This window comes from Syngnathus acus, chromosome 4, assembly GCF_901709675.1.
Source record: "Syngnathus acus chromosome 4, fSynAcu1.2, whole genome shotgun sequence".
NCBI lineage: Eukaryota > Metazoa > Chordata > Actinopteri > Syngnathiformes > Syngnathidae > Syngnathus > Syngnathus acus.
Window position 1 is genome coordinate 6221267 of NC_051090.1, and position 24924 is coordinate 6246190.

The 24924-nt window shown below is 41.5% G+C and overlaps 1 protein-coding gene across 3 annotated transcripts in view; it reads right to left on the reverse strand.

Annotated features, from left to right (window-relative positions):
* The window catches only part of LOC119122300 (voltage-dependent R-type calcium channel subunit alpha-1E), a 49612-nt gene that overhangs the window by 4781 nt on the left and 19907 nt on the right, over window positions 1–24924 (reverse strand). Inside the window, exons 4-39 of one of the 3 annotated variants that reach the window (XM_037250634.1) lie at window positions 24148–24253; window positions 23938–24077; window positions 17950–18053; window positions 17225–17383; window positions 16098–16288; window positions 15422–15525; window positions 15061–15176; window positions 14857–14910; window positions 13108–13200; window positions 12811–13020; window positions 12492–12604; window positions 12299–12411; window positions 12098–12229; window positions 11774–11843; window positions 11591–11708; window positions 11331–11398; window positions 11127–11218; window positions 7385–8194; window positions 7095–7303; window positions 6913–7024; window positions 6689–6818; window positions 6298–6357; window positions 5884–5990; window positions 5696–5707; window positions 5513–5609; window positions 5284–5444; window positions 4724–4861; window positions 3964–4165; window positions 3242–3406; window positions 2761–2871; window positions 2614–2694; window positions 2358–2543; window positions 2028–2119; window positions 1372–1546; window positions 1175–1302; window positions 736–832 (exon numbers count right to left, since the gene is read on the reverse strand). In XM_037250634.1, coding sequence (XP_037106529.1) covers window positions 736–832; window positions 1175–1302; window positions 1372–1546; window positions 2028–2119; window positions 2358–2543; window positions 2614–2694; window positions 2761–2871; window positions 3242–3406; window positions 3964–4165; window positions 4724–4861; window positions 5284–5444; window positions 5513–5609; window positions 5696–5707; window positions 5884–5990; window positions 6298–6357; window positions 6689–6818; window positions 6913–7024; window positions 7095–7303; window positions 7385–8194; window positions 11127–11218; window positions 11331–11398; window positions 11591–11708; window positions 11774–11843; window positions 12098–12229; window positions 12299–12411; window positions 12492–12604; window positions 12811–13020; window positions 13108–13200; window positions 14857–14910; window positions 15061–15176; window positions 15422–15525; window positions 16098–16288; window positions 17225–17383; window positions 17950–18053; window positions 23938–24077; window positions 24148–24253 — 5056 coding nt within the window. The remainder of the gene's footprint in view (window positions 1–735; window positions 833–1174; window positions 1303–1371; window positions 1547–2027; window positions 2120–2357; window positions 2544–2613; window positions 2695–2760; window positions 2872–3241; window positions 3407–3963; window positions 4166–4723; window positions 4862–5283; window positions 5445–5512; window positions 5610–5695; window positions 5708–5883; window positions 5991–6297; window positions 6358–6688; window positions 6819–6912; window positions 7025–7094; window positions 7304–7384; window positions 8195–11126; window positions 11219–11330; window positions 11399–11590; window positions 11709–11773; window positions 11844–12097; window positions 12230–12298; window positions 12412–12491; window positions 12605–12810; window positions 13021–13107; window positions 13201–14856; window positions 14911–15060; window positions 15177–15421; window positions 15526–16097; window positions 16289–17224; window positions 17384–17949; window positions 18054–23937; window positions 24078–24147; window positions 24254–24924) is intronic. The other 2 variants (XM_037250635.1, XM_037250633.1) reach the window with 2 other exon arrangements.

Genomic DNA, 24924 nt, shown 5'->3' on the forward strand with positions numbered 1-24924 from the left:
TTAATCCATTCCATTGGATGTTTTGTAAGTTTTTGGCTTACCTGTGTGTTTCTTTGTCAATTTTTACAACTTGTCTTAAAACACATTTTCATTCTTTAGCTTTTGACTCAGACCGAGACTCTGCATTTTTTTTAGTGTTTTATTGCGTTTCCCGTTTTCTTTTAACTGTTTTTACAGGTCACATTTATAAATTACCGTATTTTCCGCACTATAAGGCGCACCTAAAAACCTTCAATTTTCTCAAAAGCCGACAGTGCGCCTTATAATCAGGTGCGCCTTATATATATGGACCAATATTGAGCCACTACAGCAGGCTTGTCCAAAGTCCGGCCCGCGGGCCAAATGTAAATATCTTATATATGGACAAAGTTTTAAAATGGGCCATTCATTGAAGGTGCGCCTTATAATCCGGTGCGCCTTATAGTGTGGAAAATACCGTAAGCTTTCCCAAATGTTCAGATTTATGGTGATGCCCCTGTATGAAATGCATGTCATCTCTCCGCATTCACACATACTATGTCCATGTAAAGATGGGAAGTCCCGCCCCTTAGTGCCCTGACACTGTACTATCATCCTCCTTTGCCCATTACATCAGAAAAACGCACTCTAAAAGAGTCAAGCAAGGTGGTGACATCCAATAAAGACAAAAGAAGAAGAGGTACAGGAAGAAGTCAGCAAGGGTCCCACGCGGCGGAGGCTGAGTGGGTTTTTGCTTTGTTTGGGGGGAGAGCAAACCTTGCATGCCACCCTGTGGGGGCAGTTCTTCCCAAATCCCAGGGGAGGTGAGATAGAGTGCACAACTTTGTACATCTCCTTATAGTGGATCCTACCACTGGAAAGAACATAGGAGTTTTTAGTTTGGGGTCAGAGGCCACAGGAAGGGTGACGGACCTTTCGTGGAGTGTTGAAACACATTTTTAAACGCTCACTGGCCACTTCATTCGGTACACAGCAGCCAACCAGAATACAATAGGTCAGTTTTCAGGGAAATAAGGAAAATAGGTTTCTTCCCAAAAACTATGAATAGGTTCACTGTACCTAATGAAGTGACCCGGCAGGGTCTTCCATTGCCGAAATGTCCCTTCATGATATTTTATACGGTACTTAAAATTTGATAAAGTATACGTTAGAACAATAAAACGACACGGTTGAATAAAGACCGAGCGACACTGACCAGGCAGCCCGATCGTACTCCCCCCAGATTCGGACAAACTCGTCCAAGTGGTGAGGACCCAGGATGGACGAGTCTCGAGTCAGGTACTCAAAGTTATCCATGATCACAGCCACAAACAAGTTCAGCATCTGGACAGAAATATTTTTTTAATGCTGTTGCATGTGGGTACTGAAGACATTTTTGTTTTCTATTCTCACCAGGAAGGAGCTGAAGAAGATGAAGGACACAAAGTAGAAGTAAGCAAAATCGGAGCCGCAGCCTCCCTCCTGCTTTGCGTTTAGTACAGGTAAGAGATTGGAGGGGTCCGCTTCACACTGCTGCCCGCCAAGACAGGACAACATGATCTCCTGCCATGACTCCCCTGTGGCACTCCTGCAAAAACAAATATTTATTTTTTTTAAAATACATTTGTTGCACCACTTTCTTCCCTCAGTCTCACACAGAACACTTAAGGAGTTAAGTGTTTCACAGCAGCTTCCATCAGCTTCTGACAACAAGTGGCCCTTGGGGTACTTTAAGAAGCTTAGCATTACCATTGTAACCTAGCAACATCATCCCAACAACATTGAAGCATCACAGTGGAGCAGTAAATGCAAACCAGAGGGTGAAGCACAGCGTTGAATGTCATTTCGGATCTTGGACCTGTTCCCAGATTGTGTGGCAGTCACAATCTTAAATGTTTAAAAAATATATATATATAAAACATTCTAAAACCCTCCCTTTAAAAAAAAAATGACATACATCAAATGTATATTTCACCTTTCTGCCCCATATTTAAAAGCATGATTTGAGAAGTAGTCTGGTGAAAATAAAACCAATGTTTACATTTCGAGGACGACTTTGTGCCATTTACCTGAAGAGCAGCATCAGAGCGCCAGAGAAGCTCTTGAAGTTGTTGTGCTGGTTGATGTGCGTCTCCTCGTTCAGCTTAATATTGCCAAAAACCTGATTCAAATGGTGACAGGCGTTAATAAGGGACAATTAGTCATTCTGTGTTTGCAAAATTCTTCCTGAATGCTATTTATTTTATTTTATTTTATTCATTTAACCATTGCAGCTCAGCACTGGCTCAGTCCACTTTGGATCCAATGCTGGGTTAGTTATATAATCCGATTTGGGTTCCATTTAGGGTAGAAGTGTAATCTAATACAAGACGTGACATGTGTGTGTGTGTGTGTCTGACCTGCATGCCAATGATGGCGTAGATGAAGAAGAGCATAGCGATGAGCAGGCAAACATAAGGCAGAGCTTTGAAGGACTGCACAAATGTCCACAGAAGGATGCGGATGGTGTAGCCTTGTCTCAGCAGCTTGATCAGACGCGCTGCTCTGAACAACTTGAGGAAACTCATGTTGAATGTATCCACAAACTGGAAGAGGGAAGCGTGCAGTCAGAAGCAGAAGACTCCACCATCCTCCCAATTCCACTTTGGCACTCACCTGCAAGTCTACTATTATCTCGGTGATGCTGCCCAGTACGGTGATGAAGTCAAAAATGTTCCACGTGTCTCGAAAGTAATTCTGTGACGACACAAAAAGACGGTTGGACTCCTTTCCGGATCACCACACAAGTTTGTTCCTCCTCACCAGAAAGCCAAATGCCATTATCTTGAGGACGCACTCAATGGAGAAGAGAACGGTGAAGGCTGTGTTCAGATGTTTGAGGACAGCCTCATAAGCGGGCGGGGCTGAATAATACTAAACACACACAGCAAGTTTTTAAAAACACAAGCACAAGAATCTTTCGACAGCTACAGGTTGATGGAAGATTCCTCCAGAGCCCGAAATAGCCACCGAGTCTTCTTCACCCCTCATCTGTCGCACTATAAAAAGCAGTCATTCCTCCGGCGGCGGCGGCGGCAGCCACCGTTAATGAGGTCATGCTAAATAGCAGCCCCTGGACGTTAGCGATCAATATGTAATACAGGCTGAGTCACCCCGCGTCGCTCTGTCTGAGCAGTCCGGGGGAAAAAAAAAAGAAGACGATTTGAGGAAATAAATAGCAGGAAGAGAGCTCGGGAGGAAGAAGAAGGCAAAACAATGAAAGCATCACTGTCAGGATGAGTACCTTCATCATGAGGACGATGGTGTTGAGAGCGATCATGGCCAGGACGGTGTACTCGAAAGAGGGCGAGACCACAAAATGCCACAGGCGGTACTGGAAGGTGTGCCGGTTCTGAGGCATGTAACGGGTTAGCGGCTTGGCGCTGATGGTAAAGTCGATGCACGCCCTCTAAAGTGGAAAGGACAGGTGGGAAAGATTGATGTTGATTTCCAAAAGCATGTATGGTGAGCAGAAAAAGTCTACACACCCCTGCTGTATTGATATTTTTGTGATATAGAAAAAAAATAATTTCTAAACTGCAACCTGGACAACTCAATAGAAAGAAAATGAAGAGAAGTAAGAATAAACAACTGAAATAATGTGGTTGCACAAATGTACACACCCTCAAAACTCAGATGTAGCTGTGTTCAGAATTAACCACATTCCAACTCATGTTAATTTTTTTTAAATTAAATAAATTATTAATTATTTAAATTAAACTTTCTAAATTAATATGTATTATTATTAGTTATGTTTTTATTTATTTTAAAAAAAATCTACCAATTATGGGTGCACTAGTAAAGGACCACTCTTGCTATTTCATTTTTGCTACATTTTCCAAAGGTCTGGCATTCGCTGCTGTCAAAATTGCCCACACCCACCTTGTTTTTGTCTGCTGCTGTGCCAAATTACTTCTTTTCTCGCACCCCATGATGGATAAATATAATATGTCAGCTTTCCCTCACCTCATTCTTTTCCAGGCTGCATTCCTCCATCATCTTATCTCCCTGCTCCTGGAAGGTGATAATGATGAGGGCCACAAAGATGTTGACAAAGAAGAAAGGAAAGACCACAAAGTAGATGACATAGAAGATGGACATCTCCATCCTGTTGCCGTGGCTCGGGCCTCTATCCTCCTCAGTCACGTCCACCGAGTGCTGTAGGACCCTGCAGGACCACAACACGGCCCTTGTTATCATCAATTATCAAATACAGACATGATTAGTAAATCTTTCCATTTGTGAGTAAGATTAGTCATTCTTCACAGTGGATAAAGAATATACGCCTTTGAGTATTGCAGTTTTGTCTGTCTAGATGTGTTGCTCCACCGTTTGTCTTCAAATTCACTAGCTGTCGTTGGTGTTGAGTTCACTGCCACCATATCAGAGCTCAAAAAAATCTAATCAAATATCATAATTGGCACAAGTTGTATCTAAAAAGACTCAAGAATTCTGGTCATTCGTATCTCAACATCCCACTGTATTAAATGTTGCATAGTTTGCCAAAATGCCACGAGGTACTAATCTTCTCGTCAAAGTCATTCACCATTTAAATATCCCCCTGGCATTTGAAGAATATGATTTTAAATTATGAAACAAAACCATTAAATGACTATGGTTAATTTATAATCCCTGTCAGTATAATATAGTTCAACCTTATAGCCAGATAAAATCTTTCTTAAATGACTTTTGTTCACCAAAATGTCTGGGACAGGCAGATACTTACTGCGGCCAGCCTTCTCCGGTGGACACGGTGAAGAGAGTCAACAGAGCCCAGATGATGTTGTCATAGTGGAACTCGTGCCTTTTCCAGTCTCGTTTCTTCACCTCTTTCTTGTCCTTCCCGTAGTCGATATAGTAACCTCTGAATGAGAGGATAGAAGAGTGAGAAAAGTATGCGGCGTTTGTATTGACAAATGAAAATCAGGAATAGGCAATGTTTATGTTTGCATGGGGATGCTAAGATGGATCACAAATAGTTGTCAAACCCAAAGGCCTGGGGCCCAAATGGGGCCCGCCACATCATTTTATGTGGCCCGCGAGACAAATGTTGCATCGACTTTGTATCATTACAAAAATTACAAATTATCTTCACTTTTGAAAAAATAGATATTGCTTGCTATTTTTATTACCATTTGTCTTTTAAAAATATTAGAACAGTTTATCAGTGTGTAGAGTGACATTTTCTGAAGAGATATTACTTGCTTTACCGAAGCCTCAACAAGAACACGGAGCCGTTGAAAATATGCAAAAGCGCAACAGAGTGAAGTGAGCGAGAGATATTACTGGCAGTCCTTCTCCGTGTCCTTGGAGCTGTCATTGCAGTAGAAAAACTTCCCCTTGAAGAGCTGCACAGCAATGACGGCGAAGATGAACATGAACAGCTTGTACACAATCAGGATGTTGAAGACGTTTTTCAGAGACGTCACCACGCAGTCGAAAACGGCCTGCGGACAGAATTCGAACCGTTTTTTTGATTCATTCAAAAATATCTGTAGAAAAACATCCTTCAGACCTTCAGTTTCGGAAGTCTCTTAATGGTCTTCAAGGGTCTGAGCACACGTAATACTCGGAGCGATTTGATGGTTTTGATGTCCCTTCCTTTGTTATTTCTGTTTCAAAAGACACAGCATCACATTTGATACAACTCATTCCTCCATATTGGCTACGTTCTCAATCTGACATGACGATTTCTTACCCCATCACATTGCTGCAGGCGGTCCCACAAGGTCACCATCCAGAGACAGAAGAGACAAGGAGAAGGTCACGCATATAAACAGTTAAGATATGCTCATGCCGCATCCGAGCACAGCAAAACGCAGCAGACGAGCACTTTTGACATGAATACGTTTCGACGCTCCGGCCGGAATTAATCATACGACTGACGTGAGGGCGAAGGCCACCAGAGCTCCCACCACCACTATGAAGTCCAGGATGTTCCACAGGTCTCGGAAGTAGGAGCCGTCGTGGAGGAGCAGACCCTGGTTGATCATCTGGGGGACCAACAAGATGTGACATTGCTCAAACGTAATTTTAACGTATGTTCATTAATATGTACTGTCCCTTTTCAAATAAATAAAATAAATAATGATTTTTTAAAATATATATTTGTTGTAAGCCTAAAGCGACTGATTGACATTTTATTCACTACATATTTTTTTAGAATAATCGATTGATTAATCGGTTATCGGAAATATCGGAATCGGCCTTAAAAAATAATCAGTCTGTAACCTAAAATTTACATTTTAAACAGTGCCTCTCATACCAAAGGCATCTTTTTTCATTTGCTTGGTGACTTACCTTAATAATCATTTCAAAGGTGAAGACGCCCGTGAACACGTAATCAAAATAGCGCAGAACCTAAAACACACCGATCAAATAAATTGCCATTAAAAAATAAAAACTTCATTATTAAGGTGAAGCTCATTTCAAAACTCAGACTCTCATCTTCTGCTTTGATATGAAACAATCTCTTGCCAACCTAATCATCATTTAATCGTCTTTCCATTAGTTCTCAGTAGCCCCATTTTGTGAAACAACTTGAGAAAATGTACTTTTTCCTCGTTTTTTAGGCTATTTGAACTGCTGTGCAGATCACAAGTACCCTTGGGACGATTAAATTGTACCTCAAGATAATGACTTAGATGACAAGGCATCGTAAAATTGAATTGCCATGTATGACTTCACCAACCTTGTTCCAGTCCGACGTGGTGGACACGGGGTCCTCGGCGGCGAGCGCGATGCTACTTGCGGCGATGACCAGCAAGATGCACATTTCAAAGTACCTGAGGTTCACCACGTAGTGACACGCTCGACGCACCCTGGACGAAGTTTTATTTTCTTATTGATTCCCATCAGGGTTCTGATAATTGTGTGCAATGAAAAAAATATATATAGTTGAGCACGAGAGCTTACGGGTTGTCTGGTTTGAAGATGAACATGCTGTCAGGCGTCACATTGTTGACTGGTTTGACGTCTTCAGCTGCCTCCTTCTCAGACTTGGAGGCTTCGGGCTCTTTGCTGTTAACTACAAAAGAGGGGAAAGACGTGCGTAAAGTCAGTCAAACCAAAAACTGTTTAGATCATCTACCAGTTACCAGTGATCGTGGAGAGCTCCATAGATGCCTCCATGTCAGGCATTTCTACGATCACACTGGAGCTGAGTTGAGATTTATCCAAGTCTTCTTGGTTGCTTTCTTCTAAAGCAAGTGGACACACTTCTCCCTGAGGGAGATCAGCTTGCTTTTGGACACCTGGTTTGTTGTCCTGCTGGTCGATGTCCACTCGCTCACTTTCGTCACCACGCCTGAAAACACCCACAGAAACACCCCCACAAAAAAATAACAAATGAAACCTCTATTGGGTTTATTTGGTGGTCTGTTCTCACCTTCTCTCCTCAGGAGTGGACTCCTCTCCCTTCTCACTCTCCACTTCCTTCTCCTCAACTTTGGTTGTAAGCCTGCTCCTCTCTCTGCTGACCGAACGACTTCCTTTCCGGGGAGAAGATCCCTGACTCCTGGCCCCGTTCTGCCGACTACGCAAGGCCTTGCCGCTCCTGATCCCGCCGCCGTCGCCGTTGTCCGGCGGTCTGAACTTCTTCACGGCTCTGTGCTGACGATCGCCGTTCAACCTGGGGCTCCTTCGCTTGTGAGTCTCGTCGACGTCGAGGTTGAGCGCTGGTATGGAATCAGGAGGATTCTCCGGAGTGATACTCAAGGGGTCCGATATCTCGGGAGGCGGCGCTGAGACGGGGGGTTCCGAGGGAACAGCTTCGGAAGGCTTCTCTGTGGAAGTCTGGTTCTGGGCATTTGCAAGGGGGTCCTCCAGGCACCCCACTCCCCCTGGTGGAGTACTCTGTATCGCCTTGCGGTGCAGGGACTGCGGCCGCCCGTGTTGGGACTGGCCCGGGGAGGCGGCCGGTCCGTCTTTCTCCTCACTGGGCCCGCTGAACAAAATCTCCCGGCTGGACATCTGGCGGTGTCTCCGCAGCTGGCTGGTCCTCTGCTCCCACACGGACATGGTCATCCTCTTTCTCCTCTCTCGCCTGGACATGAAAGAGTTAGACGAGTTGAGTGGCGGGAGAGGCCGGCCGTCCCTGAGGCTGCCCTGCGCCTCCTCCAGGGAGCGGGAGTAGATGGCTCGGCTGCGGTGGATGGCTCTTTTTCTGTACAGGTACGGCCGCCTCCTACGGCTTCCTCTGTGGACAGAAGGAGAACACATGAATTTATCACACCGAGTAGCCTGTTTTAGAAAAGAGGCAAAATTCAAAATGGCTAATTTAAGTTTTCACTGTTTTTGTTCCTGATCCAGTAATTTTGTCTGCGTTTACAGTGTCTAAAGTCGTACAAATCCCAATTCGGAATGATGTCACAAGAAATAGATGAGGATATTTTTTTTTCCGATCTGGGCTGCGAATAGCTCAATTCCACAAAACAGACATTATAAGTGCACCAAAAATGTTTTTGCAACAGTAAAAAAAGGTCTTTGGAAATAATAAAAACAAGAATTGCACATTAGTGAGTCCGCCGGTGCTGAATTGCAAATAAGCAGTTGTCCACTGTATTAAAATTTCGATATTTTCGTCAGATATAATTCATAATCACCCATAAAAAAAAAAAGCATCCGATATTTTATTGTTTTTACTGCATTCACACGTTTTGAGCAGCATTCCAGAATGGGTCGTGTTCGACTTCAAGAATTTCCTCAGAATTTTATCAATATGACAAATGATGAAAACTGACGTGCATAGCAGATGCTGTAATCGAATGCCTAAAGTTGTAATAGCAAGCCATTTAATTCCAAAATAAGATCCATTTTTTAAGTGAGAATTGCTGTGTGTGCTTTCAGCAGAAAGAGTGAAATGTAGAAGTGAGTCAGAGGCACGAAAAGAACAAAATATGTCATCCGGAGCATGAAGACAATGAGGCCGGTGCGAAATTCGAGCAAGTGTGAGTGAGACATTCAGAGAGCAGTACGTGTTACTTACTGGAGCGTGGACTCTTGTGCGGTCCGTGTTATCAATGGTTGAAAACAAGACATTAGTGCTTTGGTGAGCAGAGACAAAACAGGCTCGTGGGAGACACACAGCAAAAAAAAAAAAAATGCTCATCCTCAGAAAATGAAGAATTTGGAGTCAATAACACTTCCGGAAATCGCATGTTCCAATATAAAATGTCTGCTACGTGTGTTAATAAAATAAAATAATGTCCTTGTGTGTTGGCGAAGCAGCATGTGGTTTAAAAAAAAAAAAAAAAATTGTGATCATGAGGCGACATTGTTCAGTGTAATTATGACAGCAGCTGCTGTGTTCATCAAAATAATTGCTCCTATATCTAGCAGTAATGAATGAGTCCTAATTAGAGTAGCATTAAAAATATTGCCACAATAGCTGCTAATAAAATGCTTTTTCTGATTGAGCATTTGCAAAGGAAGAATATATTTCACCAATTTCCGGGGCTGGTTGGTAAATGTCAGTTCATACAACCTGGAGAAATTCACCTCAAAATCAAATATTTTTGATGTGTGTCTCCACTAGAGCCAGGAGACAAACAAGATGGCCGTCGTATCTGGTCAATTAGAAAACATTCATAAACATTGAGAGCAAAACAATGATCAGAGGGCATTTTTACACAAAAACGACAAGAACAACACAGAGATGGGTTTGTGCAGCAAACACAGCAAACGTGTATTGTGTTTGAAAGGTTTTGCCACAAAGCATCTGGATGCAGCTGTCGTCGTGACCACCACCTCCAAGCATAGACGACGAGGTCATGCTTGGCCAACCTATTGCGTAAATTAAGGCAGGAACACGAAATTCCCCAGAAGGTGCACACCGGGGGAGCAATTCAAAGTCGGACAACATCTCAGCAAGAGTGTCGCAATTTACGATTTTCTTCCAATTATCATGCCAACCAAACACATGCAGAGAATTTCTCTTCAGCCGCCATCCGACATGCCGCAATTTTTTTATCGCTTGCCCGCCATACAAGTTGCTTCAAGGTCAGCAGTGCAGCGGCTACTGAGATAAGATAAAGTTCAGAGCCTCCTGCATGCATACAGATATCGGCGTATTGCCGTGTTCTCTCTCTCCGGGTTGTGACGAGCATCTGTCACGCTAGCTCAGCTCAAACTAACACGTATTTCTTCTTTTTCAGCCTGTGCCATTTGCTTTTGAGTGAAAATAAAAGCGAAATGGAAAACAAGTCTTTCACATGCCCGTTCCACAAATGTGTTTCTCGTGCATATGGTGTAAAAAAAAAAATAAAATTCAGGCTCAATTCTCCCATGCACATGCACATTCACCACTGCACAATCTGAAAATCTGCGGAACAGAGTTAGGCCTTTATAAAAAGTCTACACACCCTTGTTCCAACATGAGAATTTTTGAGATATCCACAAATAAGACCAAGATAAATCATTAAAAACCTATTTCCACTATCAATATGCCCTATAAACTGTGGTTGCAAAATTGTACACACCCTCTTATAGCTGGGATGTTTCTATATTCAGAAATAAGCATTTAAAGTGCCCTAAGATGAACCCAATTAAATTACATGATATTCTTTTGGTGATGGGCAGTGGCCAAAAGGTTCAACCTTATCGGCCGTGACACATTCTCCCATTTGTATTTGGATGATGTTGTTATAGTCCAATTAAACTCAGATTGAACTAAACCCAAAAGATTTATACCACCATAATGAATTAAAAACAAATCAACTCGTGTGATTAAATTGTAAATTTTCAACTTTAATTTATTATACAAATGAAACGGGGTCCAGTTTGACGGTAGATAATTTTTCACGCAAAATGAAACCTGCACACACTTTATTTACCTCGCATTACCTAAGACTCATCTCTAGCAAAAATATCGCTGACTAAACACTTTCCGCTGAACACAACAAGCGCACTTTTTTATGACATCACTATTATGAATATCCAAGTGAGATTCAATGCCAACAAGTCTGTACGAGACCTTCGAGGCTCAACCCTCCATCCACTCATCAAACTAGTCACTTGTGTGGGTTAAGTTCAATACGGACGCTTACTGCAGCGGGGGAGGCGGTGGAGAAGAAGATGAAGAGAGAGACAGAAGGGAAGCGATGTGGAGGTCAGGCAGAAGGAGGACTTACTCTGAAGACATGAAGGAAGAGAGTGGGCCGACCTCCTTTGCCTTCTGGAGGGCATGCTTCTGGTTGAAAGCAGCTTCGGCTTCTTCCTCATCCTAAAAGCGAATACAATTATTTTTTAGTTTCCAGCTGCAAATCCAAGTGATGACATTTGATATGCAAATTATCTTGAGGACGCTCATTTATTTATTTTTTATCTGGCTGTACCTTCGTGAGCTCTTGCGCGTTAGCCAAGTTGTCCACAGCAATGGCCAAGAAAACATTCAGCAGAGTGTCTGGTCAAACTTAATGAAGGACAACAACACAAACACTGTTTTGTTGGATTTTCATTCCAGTCCCATAGTAGCGGAGAAGTGAGTGAATTGGCACTGAGATAACAAAAACATGGAAGCACAAACTGCTTCAATAATCAAACACTGCTGGAAACCTGAGCTCGATGGAGGAAGAATAACAAAGGAGGAGGATACAATTCCCAAACAAGGTGAGGACGATGAAGTATATTGAAGACCACATGCCGGACTTGACTCCCCCCTGAGAGCGAATACCGTTGTACATCACCTCATTCCAGTCCTCGCCAGTCAGGATCTAACACAAACATTTACTGATGGTAACGGGTCTTTATAGATTTAGCATGGCGTTGACGAGCAGACCTGAAAGACGGTCATGATGGCGGCGGGAAAGGTATCAAAGTTTGTGGGGGTGTAGTCTTCAAAGATGAACCTGTGGGGACCCAGAACATTTCGACAAAGTTCGTTTTTAAAGAGCAGATTGGAGAATTTATTGACATATTGAGAATAACTTTGGAGGCTATAAAATATAACTATGCTAGTCCAAAGGGAGATATTGAGCCTATTCTAAATACAGAATTTTACACGAAACTATTAAAGCACCATTAGGCTGTTGTTTACCTTTTAAAACAACACTGACATTGAAACTCAAATCACTGACTTTGACCCAGGAAAAAAAATTGTTACCTGCCGCCGAAGAGTTGCATGCCCAGAAGAGCAAAAACGACAATGAAGAGGAAAAGGAGGAAAATGAGGGAGATGATGGACTTCATGGAATTCATCAGTGACACCACCAGGTTCCTCAGAGATGCCCAGTACCTTCATAAAATGAAGTAGGAATGAATTTTTTTTTTGGCAACAGCCAATTAAAAAAAAAAAAGGACAAACTTTGTGATTTTGAAGATCCTTAGTAGACGAAGAGCACGCAGGACGCTGATCCCAAAAGAAGTGCCCGGTCTGAAGACACCCCAAAGCACTTCAAAAATGCTGCCAACAATCACCTGTGGATGTCGGAGGACAGGAAATGAAGATTTTTGTGGAAGAAGAGTTGGAATTGAGAAGAAGGAGACGGCGTGCTCACGCTGCAGTCGAAGCAGTTGAAAGAAGAGTGGAAGTAGAGGCGGGGGCCCAGGCTGTACATCTTCAGGAACATCTCAGTCAGGAACAGAGCAAGGAACAAGAACTCGGCATAGTCTAGACCAGCGACAGACAGACCCAAATTAGCAGAATGAATGAAAATAATAAAAATAAAATAAGAACAATAAAATAATGAAAATAATAAAATAGAAATAATAAAAATAATAAAAATAATAAAAATAATAAAAATAATAAAAATAATAAAAACAATAAAAATAATAAAATAATAATGTGCGGCCCACCCCACAGAAAGCCTGACTCACACAGAAAATTGGACAGCCAGAGTGGTTGGTTGTGGTGAACGATAGCCACACATAACGTGTTGAGCGCCACCAGGCCCAGCACCGTCCAGTAGAAGGTCTGCGTCTTCACCACATGGCGGATGGAGATGCGTAGGAGGCGTTCCTTGCGGCGGAAATAAACGGCGGGACCTCGCCTGCCGCTCCGGAAACTCTCTCTGCTCATGGGGATGCCTTTAGTGGTAAGGAGAAAGAAGCGGAGGTGTCCTGCTGCTTGGCTGAAGATGGTCACCTGACAAAAGCGGCGAGACGTCCACTCACCCGCTGAGGGAACGTCGCCATATTGTTCCTCCCCTGGACCCCGATGGGGCGACTCCATGCCTCTCTTTTTAATAGTGGTGGCTCTCTTTAGCACTTCACAAAGAGCAGTATCAACACAACAAACAGATCAGTATGTGCAGGTATATTCGATACTACTAGTAGTCACCGATACTAACCACCGATACCACTAGGACTTTTGATACATAAAATTTCCCCCAAAAATATTTTTAAAAAGACCTTGTATCCCAATATAGAAAAAAACTCATTTTCTATTCCAATTAATAATTTAAAGGCCCTCTTTACTTGAATAGATATAGCTACCTAATAATTATAATGCTAATCATATTGGTCATATAATTATCAATAGGCAAAAAACCTTCATGCAAAACAAAGCAAGTATATCCAACCCAACCACAAACACAATGCGACATTAAGGAACGCTATAACACGCGACACGCTAATGTCACGTCGTTTTAGCAGAACGACAAAAGTTTATTGAAGCTCATTTGCATTGCACTCGAAGGAGAGCAAAACATCCTTTAATGTTCACGTAATGAACCAAACAGCCAAATGCCATTTGATCTCTCTCATAGCAAACCATGCTCAGAGGCAGACATGCAAATTTGTGTATTAGTCATTGCATTTATAATTGGCAATCGGAAAAAAAAATTAATGAAAAGGTGACTGATTATTTTGTTATTTATTTTCCAAATGAACGTAAAAAAAAAAAAGAAGAAAAATTGCTTGATTTTTCACATTTTCTGTATACGGTTTCGACGTTAAAGGCCTTCTAAGAAAAAAATAAATAAAACTAAACACTACCAAATTCTCCTTGTTATTGTTGCTAAATTTGAACATACAAGTCAGTCTTTCATTTTCCCATTGTCAACCAAAAATATCAAGAACAAATGATACCCAAACTCATGCACTTGTTTGAAGACACATTCTCATTCAGTTTCACCAAAAGTCGACGAGTTTTCCCGAGTGAGTGTGATATGACCTTTCAGTGTTCGTCCTTATTTCAATCTGTCCTGATGCCCCCCCCCATTCCTTCCTTTATGCTCAATATTTGCTTAGGGACTTTTTTTAATAAGCCGCTAATCAAACGCAGGAACACACTGTTTGCTAAAGGTGTGAAACACACACACACACAATCGCCATGCAGCGGCTTCTGCATTCCGCTTATGTATTCCAGACTGTTGGTTGTCAAGGCAACAGCAGAGCACCGCCTAAGCTTTACAATCAGAGCAATTGCATTCATTGTCATGATAGCAGCTGGTCCCAGCATCTAACAACGCTACAAAAGTTCATCCCATGAGTGTGTGCGCGCGCATGTGGCAAATGGCGTGGTGAAGTTGAAGAGGCAGCGAGCAGATGAGAAGAGGGGTGCTCACCATAGGCGCCGCCTGTGCTCCACTCAGGGAGCTTCCTGAGAGCTGCCAATCAATCAACATTTAATAAAAGTCCTGCTGCTTCAGTGAAGAGGAAAGGTCACAGTCATGAGAGCGGGAACTCGGCTTCTCAATGGCTAATGTGTCATGATGAGAGTTCATTTGGTGGTCTTGGGGTTTTGGTTAAATAAATTAAATAATAAAAATGAAATGTTATTATGTAGTTTTCCGTTTTTTTTACATCTACCGGAAAAATAATAGCGCGACTGGATAATTTGACACCTTTCGATTAAAAAGCCCGCAGTGTCAGCAAAGACAGATCGTAAAGAAAAAAGAAAGGGCAAAAATGCTGACTCACCATCAAGGGCGGAGGGTCCCGGATTTTTATTTTCCTCGGCAAGCATGACCTCCTCTGGAAAACAAGAAGCACAAATGAACATCAGATAAGATGGTACCTGCTGCTTTCTAATCTTGTTCGAATGGGTTCATTTGGCTCTAGTGCAGCAATAAACCCCCGTCAAACTTCTTTATCTTTGCGATATGAAGCCGAGAGCAACGCCACCTGCTCTGTCGATCCAGGCCCGGTAACCGTTGAGCTCCCGTTCGATTTGCTGCTGGCGTCTCAATTTCATGAAGGCCCGGCGGTTCTCCACCCGCTCTCTCTCTTTGGCAAACTCGCTGCAGGGGTCAAAGCACACAATTTGGCTCGGGGAGAACATTTTTTGACAACCTAATTTCTGCTGACTATTCTTGCTGCTGATCACATTTACTTCTTCATCTATTCCATGTACAGTTTACCATTAACGTCTACGTATAAAGTATTCATTATTCATGTACGATTCCCTTTGAGATCAGTTCCATTGCCTGGGATTGTAAATATTTGCATGAAGCAATATACCACCTATAATGAAATGTAAACATACCCAGAGAGGACTCCAAGCACCAAGTTCAAGACAAAGAAGGAGCCGATGATTATGAGCGGGATGAAGTAGAGCCAGTTCCAATTGGGACCCAAGGCATCGTCGGCCTGAGGCGTAAACACGCATCAGACCGCAAACATCGTTTACATTCAGACGGCTGCGTTCTCTCTTTTATTGATGTATACTGTCTAATCAGATACACTACATTAGCAAAACATCAGCAGGTTTTATTGAGGGATCCCAGATGAAAAATATGATTACATTATAATGATATAATAATTTGTAATTATATTTATATATTATAATGTAATATTGTAATATAATAAATAAATATTTATTTTGAGTATTGTTGATGTCTAATTGAAAAATAGGAAATCATTTTCTTATTTAATCACCCTAAAAAAAGGCATTCTGGGATACTGAATAGTGTCATAACCAGTGATGTGATTAATTACAGCATCCTGCAGGAGGTTTCGCTCAGGTCAGGGAATCAATAAAAATGTCAAACTGGAGTTGACATGACACTTGGCAGATTTAACTGCCCGGATAGAGGCATAGAGATGTGAGGTGAGCGCTTGCACGCAGCATCGCTTCCTGTCAAACTTTTTAAGTGGGGAAATAACTTCTGGCAGACGCTTCAATCCCGTGGAGTCAAAGAATAATCTGGAATCAGTCTTACATTGTAGAGCACAGTGGTCCATCCCTCCATGGTGATGCACTGGAAGACGGTGAGAACAGCAAACAGGATGTTGTCAAACTGCGTGATGCCGTCGTTGGGGCCAATCCATGTATCGCTGCAGGTGTATTTGGTCGGACAGTGCCGCACGCCGCACGGGAAGTCAAACTCAGAGGAGTCCACCGTCTCGTTTTCTGCAAGGGTTCAAGGTGCAGAGACCATAAATAAATAACTAAATAAATGTAAATAAATAAATAGATAAATAAATAAAAATCACCCAATGTGGGCATGACACCTGTTCATTTATCTTGATATACTGTAGTGGATTTAAAAAGTCTACACGCCCCTGTTGAAATGCCATGTCAACAAAATGAGACAAAGAGGCAACCTTTTTTTTTTTTTTCCTTTGGAACTATTTGTAATTCCCTCCACAGGTAGGTTGAGGTAAATTTCGATCACAAAAGAGATCATATGTAGTGCATCGTATTGTTAGGTTTAACTGCAGTGCATCCAGTACATGCATTGTGATGCCGCGTGTGTACAAACATGCGTGCAAAATTAGAATAATAGTGCTTCAACCTAAAGGGTTATGTAAATAAGAAGGATATGGCTTCTCATGCACAAAACAAACCATTACGGCAGCCAAACAGAGCTCAGTCGTATCTCTTTGGATTTGGATTGCGCAATGTTGTTTACAGCTCGAAATTCTAAAAGGACTTTTTTTTGTTTTTTATCTCTCCACACTGATGCATTATTCATGACTTTTCCAACTACAAATTGCTCTCCTTTGTTTCATTCATTTCATCAGGGAGAGCAAGGCAGAGGATGATTTTTAATTTTTTTTTCCTCCCAGAGCAGCTCAAATTAGTGCTTGGCAGAGGAAGAATCTTAAATAACAGTAATATCCGGATGTCACTGCTGGGTTCGCTCACAAAATTGCAGCGAGTGATTTATCGTGTCATTGTTCGCATCTAAAATCGAGACGTTATGACTCGAGCGCGTATCGTTACTACTCGTTTGGAAATGCCTCTTGGAATTGTTTTGTGCAGCTAACATGAAGTTGTGTTTCCACCTGTAGATTCATTGGCCACTTCAAACATATTAGCTTGTGCGTTGTGTGAAAAGCTAACCGAGTATTCCAGGCTGCGGCGTACAAGTGTGGTGCAGTTTGCCGCTGTAAAACTCCAAGCCGATGATGGCGAACATGAGGATTGCGAAAAAGAGCAGCAGGCCAATTTGGAGCAGGGGAACCATGGCCTTCATGATGGACTTCAAGACTATCTGTAGACCTGAGAAGAAAGTGCAATTCAGTCATTTCAATTTGAATCTATGATGCATTCTTTTCAAGAATGCTCTGTTTTGATTAGCAAAGTCAGAGAGCGGAACATGAGTGGTTTATAAACGGATTGGTTGTCTTCTAATAGGAGAGGAGGAATCAAGCTTTGTCTGGCATAATGGCAAAGCAGCAAGAAAATGATGGCTAATTTTTAGCAAATTTTCAGAAAAGTTCAATTTTGAAATGTTAGTTTCACAGTGTGGGCTAGATGGCAATTTAAATGAATATTCTTGATCATTTGAAGTAATAAATTCAAACTAGAGCTGTCAAAGTAAATCGATTAATCGACAAGTAATCGATTATCAAATTAATTGATAACTATTTTGATAATCAAATAATCATCTAGAGCATTTTTTTTACCTCAGAATTGTCCAAATCCCTCTCAACAGTATTTACTAATTAATTTAGTTATTTAATTTGTTATTATTATTATGATGATGATGATGATGATGATGCTTGCATCACAGATAACAAATAAAACTCTCCAGACAAAAAAACCCCTCAATACTTGATACTCACTGGGAATGCCCGAAACCAGTTTAAGTGGTCGCAACACCCGCACTGCCCGTAGAGTTCTCAGATCCACAGAGATGTTCATATGAGAGCCTGCTGCAGCCAGAATCCTGAGAAAGAAATATGAAAACAAGAACAAAAGGGCATGAATTTTGGGATTTAATGCAAAAAAACGGGCTCTCCTCAAATGCACACAACGTTTCAGAGGAGGGCTGCGGTGTTGTGATATGGGCCGTGAGGATGTGAGGCTCTTTGGGGGTTGTTTTGGGCTCTTTCCACATGTGTAGGAGGATACACAGTGGCAAAAGACAGTTTAGGGCACGACAAAGAAAGCAGCTCTGCCTCGGTATGGGATGGATGCCTGCGGCCTGAAGCCGCATGAACCTCTTGGACAGAAAGTCACACACACAGGAGTGTGGCTTTTAAGGATTTTTACCAACACAAGACCTCCAAACTGACATTTACACCTCACAATGGCATCCCCTGAACTCTCAAAAAACAGTTGGGGTCATTTTACTAAACCGGCGAGCAGTTTAGGGTGTACCCCGCCGACCGCCCAAAGTCAGATGAGGTTGAGCACATAAGTCAGATGGGGTGTGAAGGACTAAAATAGCTTAACATCATCATTATCACCATAAATATAGAAGGGGAATTATCCTCATGAGCTTCACACCTCCAACTATACCCCCGTGGAGCGCCCCCCCCCCCCCCCCCTCAGCGTCATTTGTTCCCTAGCTCTTTATCTCCTTTCTTCTTCTTGGTCTCACTTTTCCACAGCTCCGGTCTTTTTCTCATGTCATGTGGTACTTCCTGCACATCGCTCTTCTCACGCCTTTCTTCACATCATTAGTCCGTCGTGTCTGCTGGTTAGTTGTTATGGCGACAAACGGAGCGGAGTTCTAAAAATGTCACCCTCGTTTAGTTCACAGTCAGTCAGATGGATGGATTTCACTCGCTACATCTACCTGCTAATAAATTATTTTATTAAGCTAATGTTTGTGTACAAGTGTTGGCTAGTTGGTAATTACAAAAAAAAAATATGAATAACCTTACCATCACTTTTGTGCAGTCATTAACTACGACAGCTTTGCTGTCTGGATCTGCAAGTCTGGCGGCAGACATGTGCGACATGTAAATAAGCCAAGGGAGTAAAACCACACGCTTGGATTGGCACAAAACAATTTGGCTCACACTCCTTTGCTCACTCGCAGGCTGTTCATTTATTTGTGCTTGTTTGTGTTTGGTTAAATAGAAAGATCCAACAATGTTTTATCTCCAATGAGGTGATTATAATAAAATAAATTTGCTGTCTTGTTGTGGTCCCGACTTGCCAGCCAACTATCAGTTTGTATTTTCCCTCGCAGGCCATCTCATTAAAATCCCACACACACTTCAGATGGCCTAAACAACATCTACAACCGAAATTCCGCTTTCTCAATTGAACTATTTTGGGTTTGCGGCAGCCGATCGGGTAAAATTTTAGTTTGAAGCACAACATCATGCTGAAAAATGTTTGGCTAGCTCATTAGTTCATTTTTCTCATGTCAAAATGTACGTGTTAAGTTTAATGAACACTTAATGAAAGCAACTAAGTGCGGACATAAATGGTAGTTGCATTGACCTTTAAAATGGTAAGGTCATTCCTTGATTAGCGGACCCTCACAGATATGTGTGTGAAAAGTTGTACTAATCAAGCGGCGGCCATTTGCTTTGTGAGGTACACGAAGCTGTCCACTAATTAGGTCATTCTGGGATCAGAGTGGATATGTAGGTCAAACACAAATTAATTTCCTCTCAGCCTCCTCCTCCCAAGCACATAATCAAAAAATAATATAATAAAGCCGATTAATTTGTTCCAGGTCAACCTGTCACCATCATAAAAGTTTGAGAACGGTACAGGTTCGTTATATAGTCTATTGTACTTATTAAGCTATAAAGAAATGCGAAAAAACTATCTGTCACTTCAGCAGTGTTGGAAAGTAAATTTACAGTTCTGGTGTTCCCCAGGGCTCAATCATTGAACCCATTCTGTTTATAATTTCCCTGCACACACATGGCTATATATTCCACAAATACAATATCTATTTCTACTGTTATTCGTGAAAATAAATTGTCATTATTTCATCATACTGTTTTGTAATACTTTTTGTGTTTATTCTGTTTGGTAATGCTGTAAGCTTTTTCTAATATAAAATATCTGCGCTGGCTCAATAAAGGATGAGAAATACTAGTCCGAGGCAGTCGTAAAGAGAGATGCACACACACAATGGTAAGACGGTCACACCTGTCAGCCGTGACACGAAGAGTCATGACGCCTTCACGTAGCGTGAGAAATCTATTGGGACATAGATAGTGACAACATTGTGACTTGGGCGCCATGTCACTGTCAAGACGCAAGCCCGTATCGCGAGATCCTGCATAACAGCTGTTCCAAATATTCGGACTTTACCGACAGTTTTTAGTGACACTGTTAGAAATATTTGCAGTCTTGCAGAATTGTAATGCATCATGCAGACATGCCTTTAGATATCTGCGCCATTAATATAATCAATAATCACCAACTCTAGTGATTGTGATATTTAGTTTTCTATTGAAACACTATTAAATTCTGTCATTTTCATTTTTTTTTGTGATTATTATGACATGTTAGGGGTGGAAGTATGTCCCTAAACAAATACTCAGTCCACCACTGAGAAACTGAATAGAAATTAAACAAATTAAACACTTTTATGTGCTTTTATGTGTGTAAATACCCATTGCATACTGCTTACTCCAGTGTGTCATAAAACAATTTCCTGTGGGCAATTATTCTGGGCACCTAACATAACCCTGATGAGTTAAGTAGCTTAAAATGTGCTTCTAAACCCACCAAAAAAAAAAATTAAACAGCCATTATGTACAACACGTCACAAGACCACAGTTTTGGAGCTGCGTGACATTACAAAAGGCTGTTTGCGCTGTTGTGGGTGTGAACACAGTCAACTAAAACTCTTGACTTTTCTGTTGAGAGAGCCTTAAGCAAGAGAGAGCCATCTATACTGTATATTTGTCTTTTTGCCTCTAATTTATTATGATTTGACACCATATTGCAATTATTGGGATTCATAACAACCTAAACTGACACTTTAGCATTTGCTGCAAACTCATTTTCTCCACAGGTTAGTATTTCATCAAACATGGCTTACAATTTTACAACAGTTACATACTGTTGTTTTAATGCCGCAAAAAATGGATGCAAATTCAAACAGCAATTTCATTCAAATTGAGTTGGACGATGGCCGCTTTCATCTCACTGCAGCACTTCATCCTCGCCGATCACATCCAGACGAGACGGTGAATGGCCTCGGTGGGCTTTGTTTTAAGGCCCACTCAGCCTCTTTATGTCGGCATGAAAAAGAAGTGGCAAACAGGGACAGCGAGCTTGTTACCCTATCAATATCCTCAACACCAGTGCCATCGACGTGATTCTCTTAAACATGATGCAATCAAGCGTGTACTGATGGTGCGTAATATCGAGGAGGGAAGGCAGTGACAGCCTGACCTAGGGCGGGGTCCTGTGTCACCACGGCAACGGCTCTCGGGACATATGGATCCCTGCTGCAGGCCGCCTATGTCATCAATTGATTGGATGACAAAGGGGGAATACGATTGGTGGAGACAGCGCTCCCTCTCTCTTTTCAATGTGCCTGCACGCGAGGGTTACAGGTGTACGACTGCCAAGCCGACAGAAGGCAATGCTGGCTCAAAGTCGTAGAGTAGTGCTCCATTTGGCACACACGTTGTATTTTTAACGGTCATGCTGTATAGTCATGGCTGAAAAATTCGACAATAATATGCAGCGAATTTTTCTTGCAGGCATCAGGCGTCTCCTACTGCCAACTGTTATCGTCTTAATGGGGGCACTTAGAATGTAAAAGTGCCAATTAGCATGTAAGTTCACGCATGGACACATTTTTTTAGCATTTCCTCTGGCTTAACCTTTTTTTTCCGTGTTACATATATCTCTTTATTAGTCTGTCTTAGTTTCCCGCTGTCATTCTCTCTCTGGGTATCTTCTCATTTTTTCCCGTCAACACAAAATATTGTAGTGTGAGTCAGGGGTTTCCGCTGAGAGAAGGATTTTTTATTTCTTACTCACACAGGAATATAAAAATATACTACTCTGTTTAATCAGGCAGGGAGTCTGACTGCGTGGGATATATATATAGAAAACCTTCAAGAGGAGATTTAGTTCAGATGAATCAACGCTAGCCATTTTGCATTTCCTGTAAAAGCTGACCATTTTTTTTAGCCTTTCACAATTTTCATTTTTTTTTCTTTACATTGTCGGTATGGCATTACAAGATGATGGTGGGGGGCAAAATACCGCATGGGTTTATCACCTCTGTTTGATTTTTAATTCATTGTATATTGCCCAAAAATAAAACTTCAAACCAATTACAATGAGTTCTAGTCATTGCCCAAAAAAATAAAACCTCAAACCAAAATCATTGAATTCTAGTAACACCTCATCCTGAATAAATCATGCTTAGCATAGCAGTGGTGGCTAAGGTAATAAATATGTCAAATATGTGAAATAATTTACCACAACATATCCAATGATCTCTCAAGACACAATAATAAGCCGCAGCAAAGTAAAAAAGCGAAAAAATACTATATAGAAGGGAATATCCATTTCATAACACTTGTGAAAAATCCACCATTTTCTAAGCAACCACCAAATAAACCACATTTCCACTAATTACAACTTTTCTGTACGAATCCTATTAAATTCTTATATGAACAGGCTCTCGAAAAATAGCAGTCAATTAAATGTGTGTGCCCGCCCACTTGTTTGAGAGACTCACCACCTAATTACTAGCTCACTAGCCGCGCTGTCTGCTCACCTAATATCATCAGCGTATCTCAAAAGCTTCATTGGTTCTGTAATGAGGCTGGGCACTTCTTGTGACATGCATACGTGTGCTGGAATGGAAGACAAGACATTGCTATATTTTGTGCCTACAATGAAGATTTCCACAAAGATCAGTGATTTTTTTTTTCTATCATGCCAAAGTCATGAATAGTTGATTAACTTAAACATCATTTTAGTGTGCGACTGAACGCAGCATGTGAGCATCTGGTTGCGAGCTGTGGCTAACAGCAGGTTCTGCGTTGTTGTGTTTTCAATGAAAGGATGAAAATCAACGAAAGTGGCTCTTCTTCCCCAGTTATTTTAGGAGGTATAAATACAATTTAATAAATAACAAAATAAAATGCTACAAACCAAAAGGCAAATATTTATCCCTAGTAAAATAACGACAATATTTGCACATACACAGTGAATATTTTGATCAAGGCATTTCCTAATGTGCTCAAGAAGATTCGACTGATTCATATGCATGTAGAGCAAGTCTGATGACAACACACTTGGGAGAGCCTCTGTGGTCTTCCTCTTTTCCCCATTTGTGCCCGTGCAGGCGGAGCCCATTAGAATAATCCATTAACAACTGCTTGTCTCACCGTGTTTTAATTAAGCTTCTATTTCGGGATCAACAGTAACTTCTATTCAAGCCATGTCAATTGATCAGCGAGCCTCGACACGTCCTCATTGTCATCTCTCCTCCGACCTCGCATCCTTCCTCTCTCCCGCGGCGAGAAGAGCATCCGTGAGCCGGAGCCTCAATTGGACTCATCAATAATGGAAGACGACGGATCATATAGAATTCTCTAAGAACGCCATCAGATTCCCATCACACTTTATTCCAATTGTTTAATATTTCATTTGCGTGTGTGAGCATGCATGAGGATTATGTGCATCCTCTCGAAGCACCTTCTTTGATATCTAGCTTGCTCTTAAGATGTGTGAAGACTTTTAACCACCTCACAGCTTTATGCAACTCTTTGTGAATTACATGAAGGCCAGAGCCAAGATTCAAACCCCAAAGCTTAAAAATATGAAGCAGATGTGCTAACCACTAGGCCACAGTGCTGCCCGATCAAACTTTGACTCACCCACTGAGCACCACGATGAAATCCATGACGTTCCAACCGTTCCTGAGGTAGGAGCCTTTATGGAATACGAAGCCCAAGGCGATGATCTTTATTCCCGCCTCCAAACAGAACATCCCGATGAAGTAGGGCTCGGTCTTCTCCTATTGATGCAAAGCAAGTGAGGGAATTGAATTTTAAAAAGTGTGGTTGAATGTTTGTGTTCTGCCTCACCAGTCTCTTTGACATTGGCGTTTTGTCTTCTGCGGGTAGGTGCTGCTCTAGAGCCAGGACGATACAGTTGGCGATGATGGTGGCGAGGATCATGTACTCAAACGGAGTGACGGGAGGAAGTTATGGAACCATGTTGTGGAAAAATCAGCAACAAAACAATCAATAATCAAATGACAATTCAAGAGCCAAGATGTGCCTAATTTTATGGCCATTGAGTGTATGCGATCTGGTCAATCCATCAGAATCAGAATTGCCATTATCAATTTTATTCTAACAAAATTTGGTTGCAACTCCTAGAGGCGCTTTGCAAGGTGCGTAAAAATGACAACTAAAATCAATGTAAAATTGTGTAGCGCATTAAATATCTAAACAATATAAATAAGACAAATATAATACAATATAATATATAATATAGTAAAATATAATAAAATATAATACAATATAATGTAAAAAAATATAATAAAATATAATATAATCTGAAATATATAATACAAGTCCACTCAGCTGTGTAACTGGTACCACACGCTCATATTTCCCACCCCAATTATTCTTTGCTCCCTCCAGAACCCGACTTCTAATGCAGTCAATCAAATTGACACTGCTATTACAAAGTCATTCTTGTAAGCTAGAGAAAGTCCCGCCATTACTGTTCCTCTGTATAACATAAGAAAAGAAAATGAAGCAGCCTTGTTATAAAACCAGTCACACTGTCGCCTTGTCTCGGCTGCACCGTGTCCCTCAAACTGTGTACAAGAGGCAGAAGGCAGGGATGAAGAA